Genomic DNA, 8292 nt, shown 5'->3' with positions numbered 1-8292 from the left:
TATAGTAGACCACATACATAAGTTTAGTTATGGAGATTTATATAAAACACCTATACATAAGCTTAGTGTAGAGATATATACACTATATATAGATAACATATTTGTTTTAGTCATCGATACATACCTGTATATCTCCTCGAAATAACGTCCGTGGTAGCAGCTCTCGTGGTAACGTCCTGTGTTGTAGGTGGATTCGGATGAGTTATCCTTACCCACCGTGTGCAGCAATTGATATGTGTGGTAGCTATATGTACAGTACACGAATGCGTTTCTAAAATCCCCGCCGGTAAAAATAACACTCAAGTGCGAGTATGGTTGAGTAGCAAGATATCGTTCTCACTTCAGGTCTGGAGAGTTATTATACATCGAAAACAGTCAGCTTTGGAGGAAACGATATCAGTCAGACGGTAGCTTCTTTGGTTACCGGTAATTATTGGACATTACTCATAACATGACTCATCATATGACTAGTTTCTTCAGATGATGATCTTGGGTTCTGAATATGTGTATCATTTCGAGGGAGACTGAAATCACGATGTGATATCGAAGAATCTTCGAAAAATATGCAGTTTAACTTCAGAGAGATGATCTTCGTATACATGGTTTTAATTTTTATCACATATGCGTTCTCCTTTCAGAGAGATTGATCTTCGATATCCACATCAGGCGATATTCGAGTCTCCACTCACGAGATGATAAAATCCGAGACCAAGTCATCCACCCACGTAGTGGTGGTCTAGATGAGTTGAACACAAACGTTACGGATAACGATAACGAAGGTGACCGAGGAACAGAAGGTGTTTCGCAAAACGACGATTTGCAGATCTCAGAACATACACTAAATGGAATGACACTTGAAGAAGAAGAAAAACAACAACAACAACAACAACAACAACAAGAATGTGAGAGCGAGATCGCTTCATCCACCCGCACTTTCGTTGATCAAGCAAGTCCGAACGGAGATACACCGAAGAGGAAATACAAAAAAAGAAATATTACAAGAAATAATACACAAACAGGAAAAGGACAAAAAAATAAAACTACCGTGGTCTAGCTGACTCGAAGAAGAGAAAACGCAAAGGAAAATACATGTAACGAAAGTTCGATTGCGAGGACCGAGATCGAACCATGCACCCGTGTCCTCAGAAATCGCACGAGATCTGAAAAACAGCAAGAATCCAAACGCGAGACCGCGTCACCCTCCCGTGGCTTCGCATTTAACTCGCAGACCAAACGCGAGACCGCGTCACCCTCCCGTGGCTTCGTATTTAACTCGCAGAACAGAGCACCGCTTGATGTTACAAGAGGGGTTTTGAATATCTCTAAAACTAGAAGGACAGCAGCGAATATAGTAACATCTAACGGTATAGTAACATCTAACGGCGGCGCATCACAGAACGGATCCCTGGTCTCAGGCTCATACTACACCATCTGCACACAACATCGACAACCGCATTGTCTCGTTATGTTCCAGGATAAAGACGTTTCGGTAGTCGTTAAAGATCTTCTAAGGAATAATACTTTACCACATATTAATCTGGACGCATACAACTCGAGATTATATTACACTGAACTGAATGATCAACTGGCCCTAATCGGAGATCGGTATAGGGACGTGGTGGCAAAAAAGAATATCCTAGAGGGACAGGTAAATATGCTCGAAATACATACCGAGACTCTGAATCGAATGAATCGTTCCCTAAAACAATAACAGGGTAAGATATCGTATAAATAGTGTTAGCCCCGTATTATTGTGCATGGTATATTTATGTACCTAGATGGTACTCTTATTAATAATCTTCTTATTTGTCGTGTTTCTAGTGTAGCAGTGTTGACCGCCAGGTCAATATAACATATATGGTATTTTAATACATATGTATAAGGATTATACGATGTTCTTACCTTTGTCCTCATATATGATTGTTATGTGCGTGTGTTAATATTAATAGTAATATGTGTTTTATGGAAACAACTTTGCATTCTCTGTGTTTCATGCTAATGACTTGAGATAGACATTTCTATATGCGTATATATAATTATAACGAAATAAAAATATCGAGAAAAAAAAAGTTGTTTCATAATATCCATAATTGATAGTATTCCTTTTTTATATCGTCCCTCACCATATCTATATGATAAAATAAGGGATATAATAAAAACCGTTATAATAATGTAATATATTTATATTATATTATACGCATCAAAGCAAGATCGGTTTAATAACATGGTTAATCGATCCCCGACAAATGGGACACTTTGACTGGGTTAACAGACAATCAGTACAACACACCATATGATTACAGGGAAGAATAACCACATCTATTTCGGCATCCATGCAGATCTTACAGAGATGCCTCTCGTCTTTATTGATGTTCTTGTTTGGTTCACCTGAAATAACAAAAAGAAGAGAAATGTTAATATACATTTTCATATACATATATATATATTTGTATATGTGTATAGAATATATAAATACAGACAAAATACGAAAAAATGAAATAGTGTAGATAGAAAAAGATATACGAATACTCATTATATATATCTGACAAACAATAATAAGTCTATCTATACCATACTACCTTCTTCTATTGCAGTTGATCGTGAAAGTTTCGATTCGGCTTCTTCGTCTCGATTATTGAACTGTCTGTGTTGTATATCAGGTTCTCCTCTTGTAATACTGTTAAAATTTTGATAGGGTACAACTCTTCTGCTATTCGCATTTGATATTATATATAAGCGTGTATGGAATATTAGATCACGTCCGTTCGTATGTACAGTTGGTATTGGTGTCATCGTTGGTACTGGTGCGATTGTAATCCCTATTGCACTCTGATTTTCGAGTTCGCTTACGACAATATCTTCTTCTTCTTCTTCTACTTCTAGTTCTTCTTCTTCTTCTTCTACTTCTAGTTCTTCTTCTTCATCTACTGCTGCTGCTGCTGCTGCTGCTTCTCCTACTGAATCTAGTGCATTTGTTATGTCTCCCCTATCCACATTAGAGGCTGACGTATTTGTCTTTTTTGTTGTTGTTGTCTGTCGAACCAGATATCCCCATATCGCAGTTAGGGATGCGCTCTGTTCTTGATCTAGAATAGAACTTATCGAGAGGTAATTTCGTAAGAGTTAAGTCTGTCCAGTGTCATGCGATACTCGCTCTCGATATGATAGCCGGTATATGTGTGATCGGGATACGGAAGATTAAAGGAAATTTCATGACGATACATCGGGATATTGGGGTCTCCGCTATCGTTAAAGGCTGACTGCTTATACAGGTAAACCGAATTCTCGATACAACCGGTAGGATAGGAACGATTGTAGCTCTTTCCCATAACCATTTGTATAAATCGCATCACAGCGTACACCGTTCGATAATTTGCAATACGCTCTGCTGTCAATAGTTTATTGTTATTTTTTTCCTCGTACGATTCGATTTTTTTCCGTACAGCTGAAGTACAGTCGACCTCTCTGGAAAAAGGTATGCCGGTCTGTAGAATTTGCTCGCAGAGCGCATCTCGAACGGCAACGACGGGAAACCCCTGCACCAATATCAAGCGTTTGGTATAGTCCAAACCCAGGAGGATGTTCCAATCATGTTCCGATGTATCTTGGCTGGTGCTGGAACTGTGTCTCCACATCGGTATACGAGATACTTCTAATCTGACCTAGAAAGATAGATAAAAAAAATCATCTCACTAATGAATAAAGATTATCTGATATGCTACTTAAAAATCAATAAGTCAATAAGTGACGGTCTTGAATATATATATATATATATATATATATATATATACGGTGAGGGTCAAAGCTGAATATCTCTATTTAAACTAGAATTATAAAATCGTATAGTATACCTTGTCGATGAATTCTTTTCCCTTCTTTAATTGAACGTAATAGCATTCGGGATACCACTCGGCGGTGTACTCTCCAAGGATCGTCATCTTCCTCCCAGTTGCGAAGACAAGCACCGCAGTGAAAGCATTGAACGTGATCGCTAATCCCTGAAAGCGAACGATAAATAGTCTATGTTAATATAAACGATCTTATCGTACCAATAAGTACTATCTAAGACTCATGAACAGTAAAGGAGGCGATATGTTTGTACTTCATTCGATCTAGAGCGAATGGTGAACTTACCAAGATAATAGAATCCGGCCTCTACTAGCGCCTCTATTTTTTGACGATGACGATGAGGCCAATTTAAAAAGCTCTCCAGCCGCGATTGGGTCGTTTTATAATAATCGTGCAACGGACCAGCGTATTCGTATCGAGTCTTTATCAAATCTTCCTGGTCGACTGTCGCTGTTGCTGTCGCTGTCGCGTTGCTGATGTTACTGCAACTCTCTTCTGATTTACAATACTATTGAGAATGTTACTCATGCGTATGGGTATATTGCCTACGACTTACCCTGTGCAAACTTACAGTTAGGACTTTTCTTTAAATGCATATCTCTTATAACGATAGGTTTATCGTAAGAAAAATTCATGTATTTGTGACAGCTAAAACAGATGCAGCAGGTTGTGTCTCTCGTATAGAAAAATCCAGCAGCGGCTAAGTCTTTTGCTTGTACCACTTTGTTTGGCCAATCTATGAATGTTTCTAATCTCTTTATTTCGTATCTTAAATCGGCCGGTAATCCAGTCGCTGGATCGAAATGATTTTCAAAGATCTTTGATCTTGGAAGAGGAGGTAGATTTCGTGCGAGGAGACAAAGCGGATTCTTATCCTTGTGGATCTTCACAATATCGTCCCATGGCATGATGGTGTCTATGTCGATATATAGATGACAGTTAACACAAACTATGTATTGTTTAGACGATAGACCGCATCTCATAAAACCAGCCTTTGCAAGTATCTTTGGATTAATAACATACGAGGACGACTCGTGCCCAAATGTCATTCTGCGATTATATTCGCTTGTCATACCACTAAAATCGACATGATATTGCTGATCGTCGATGTGTAATGGAATATTTTGCGACATGACAGTATCGTAAACAGATCATATGACCGTTTATAGGCAAGGTTGAAAAGAAATATATATACGTTTATACACCTAGAATTTTTATATTCGAATAATAAATCATACGCCTACAGGATTACAAGGGAACTACATGTTTACAAAGGAATATTAACGATAAAATGACAGTAGTAGTATTTTCAGTTTACACGATATTATTTTTCTCTCTAAATACACACTACAATAATAAATCTCTTATTCTCGTGTATATGTATACCTCTCATAATCTTTATATTACCATATAGTGATATTGCGAGATCTTTCTTTATTTTATAAATAGGGTTCAAGAGTATATTTAATCTTCTTCCTACAAATAGGACACTTTGTTTGAGTCACTATACAATTACCACAACACGACATATGACGACAGGGAAGAGTAAACCGTTTTTACGCAAGAGTTCAAGCAAATCTTGCATAAGTATCGATCGCCAATTACACTATCAGGAGCCTCTGTAAATAAAGAAAGTTATATGTGCAGAATATAACACATATATAAAGACATATGTACATCACTTTCTTTTCAGAGATACACAATTTACTCTACAACATAGGGTCTTACCTTTTATTTCAGAACTTCTTTCTTCATCTTCCTGGCGTTGGTGGTGTTCCCTAATCACACTGAATACATCATAGGAATTTTATTATCCATCATCATCATCATCGTCATCATCGTCATTATTATTATTATATTATTATTATTATTATATATTATTATTATTCTACTACTACTACTACTACTACTACTACTACTACTATTATTATTATTATTATTATTATTATTATTATTATTATTATTATTATTATTACTACTATTAATACTGCTGCCACTACTCCTATTGTTGTCATTGATTATTATAGAAAGCCGAATCAAGTGATTCCATATATCAAAGAGGGAGATGCTATCCCTCTCCCGGAAATATAAATTCGTGACATGAACAGGTAGCCCTCTATTAAGTTGCTCTAATGCTATACGATATTCCTGCTGAAATTTAAAATCGCTATTATGAGATGGATGCGGAATAGTGAACGATAATTGATATTGATACATCGGTGTTGCGGCAGGGTTATATGAAGGTTTCTGAACAGAAATAAATGATGATCCGGTTTGAATAAATCAATAGAGACATTCCGATCTACATCTTGATTCATGATGAATATTCTCTTAAGGTCCATCAAAAAATACATCACAGAATATACGCATGTAATTTTGAATATATTCCGTGCTCATAGGCTGATCTTTTTGCTAAGGTTATATCCATATTACCGTATGCTGCTATTTTCTCTCTCACATAATAAAGACCTTCATGTTTGGTAATAAATGGGATTTTATGAACTAGAATTGTTCTCGAACACAATCTCTGACGGCAGCAACTGGAAAAGAGTGATATCAGCAAATCTTGGTGATATCCAGACCCATAACAGCATTCCAATCTTCGTCCGTTACAGAATAAGTTCTTTCACGAGAGGTTTCTAAAAAGCACATTCTTGACCGTCTTTGCCTTGAAAGTAAAAAATTGGTTAAAATTAACACTCTATAATCAAATGATACATATTGAAAATATACATCTCGTATATATATATATATAACCGCATTATTGCAAGCTAGAAAGAATATATTAGAATATCTGGAGCACATAATATCTTACCGTATCGATAAATGTTTGTCCCATTAAGGTTCGAACATAATGACACTCAGGATTCCACATAGCGTGTTGTGTCCATGGGTCATCACCCTTTTCCCAATTGCGGATACCAACACCACAGTGGAAACAATTTACGTGGTCGCCGTACCCTGAAAAACGGAAGTTGGTATCAATAGCGATGCTTCGATCCGAAAATAAATGTTATGTATTTACTAAGCCTCACGACTGTCTATTTTGTCTAAAGAGGTTTACCTGAATAAAAGAATCCAGCAGCTATCAGTTTTTGGGGAGCATTATATCTCCCAGAGGCCAATCGTCATAGGTGTATTTGCGACTTATTGGCGTTACGAAATTTTCGTGCTCTGGTCCAGAATACGATTCGATACCCATCTCCGATAATATGTTACCAGCACTGATTCTCGAGGAACTGTCATTTTCCGACTCGCGTGAATCTCCACCGTCTTCTTCGCCACTAGCTCCACGGCTTCTTCCTTCGTTGTTACCACAGCTGTTTTTTTCGTTATCTGTTTCTTGATGACCGATGATCTTACTTATAATCTTATTTATACGAATAGGTACATTACCGGTTACCTTTTCCATTGCAAAATCACAGTAGGCGCTATTTAAATGTTTTTCTGTTATATATTGAGACGTAGAAGCGTGTCGAGCACAGCAACCGTGCCGTGTACACGGTTTAAACGATATGCGCACCTTGCAACAGAAACAAATGCACTCAACGTTCCTTCTTGAATAAAAAAAGCCAGCGGCGGCAAGATCCCTTGCTTCTATTACTTCGCCTAACGGCCAGTCTATAAAGGTTTCTAGTCTTTTCGTTTCGTATCTTAAATCAGACGCAACAACTAGTCTCGATCTCGGAAGCGAAGGTAAATTCCGTGCGAATACACAACTTGGCCTCTTTGTCTGGTGAACTTCCACGATGTCATCAGTTTTTCCAATGTCATCGATATCGATGTTTAAACCACATCTGAAGCAAATCAGTCTCTTATCTAGTTCATAGAAACCAGCTTTTGCCATTATTTTTGGATGGTGAACATATTGATCATAATCCCCATATGTATTTGCTCGATGTGTCTCCTCGCACATACGGGTAAGATCACGATCAATATCAGTTGCATTGTCCATGTTCCCTGGATCAGACATTTTGCTCTACGAATCGTGTAGTATAGACTGATGTTCGATATATGATGTAGCTGCACAATACACACGTTTATATAGTTTTGTGTGTGTTGTATGCGTACTGTATAAAATCACATTATAGTGTATCAGAATATGTCTGTTGCCCCATCGAAACGATAAATTGATCACGATCCTTGAATCTACAGCAACACATATTCTATTCTTATGATTCGTCTTTATTGAATCGTGTTTATTATAATCACGGAAAATAGCCGTTTAAACTTACTTTGAGAGTTGGATATGTCTGAAAAAATGGACATGTTTTAAAATATGGACATGTCTTAAAAAAATGGACATGTCTTAAAAGTGGACATATTTTAAAAGTGGACATATCTTAAAAACTGGACATGTTTTAAAAGTGGACATATTTTAAAAGAGGACACATCTTAAAAACTGGACATGTCTTAAAAGTGGACATATTTTAAAAGAGGACA

At 37.0% G+C, this 8292-nt stretch overlaps 2 protein-coding genes across 2 annotated transcripts; both read right to left on the bottom strand.

Moving 5' to 3' along the window:
* Nucleotides 1-2165: 2165 nt before the first annotated feature.
* On the bottom strand, nucleotides 2166-3096 carry LOC119570538 (E3 ubiquitin-protein ligase cblA-like). Its single transcript, XM_037918232.1, has 2 exons — nucleotides 2580-3096; nucleotides 2166-2388 (listed from the first exon to the last, which is right to left on the bottom strand). Exons 1-2 carry the CDS (start codon nucleotides 2791-2793, stop codon nucleotides 2201-2203), a joined length of 402 nt encoding a protein of 133 aa, XP_037774160.1. The 5' UTR covers nucleotides 2794-3096; the 3' UTR covers nucleotides 2166-2200.
* A 2-nt stretch (nucleotides 3097-3098) lies between these two features.
* LOC119570537 lies at nucleotides 3099-3909 on the bottom strand. Its single transcript, XM_037918231.1, has 2 exons — nucleotides 3852-3909; nucleotides 3099-3662 (listed from the first exon to the last, which is right to left on the bottom strand). The coding sequence occupies exon 2, from the start codon at nucleotides 3633-3635 to the stop codon at nucleotides 3099-3101; it is 537 nt and encodes a 178-aa protein (XP_037774159.1). The 5' UTR covers nucleotides 3636-3662; nucleotides 3852-3909.
* Between the last annotated feature and the right edge of the window lie 4383 nt (nucleotides 3910-8292).

Source organism: Penaeus monodon, unplaced genomic scaffold (genome assembly GCF_015228065.2).
Source record: "Penaeus monodon isolate SGIC_2016 unplaced genomic scaffold, NSTDA_Pmon_1 PmonScaffold_3053, whole genome shotgun sequence".
Lineage (NCBI taxonomy): Eukaryota > Metazoa > Arthropoda > Malacostraca > Decapoda > Penaeidae > Penaeus > Penaeus monodon.
The sequence above is the reverse complement of the archived record's forward strand: the minus strand, read 5'-3'. Positions and strand labels throughout refer to the sequence as shown.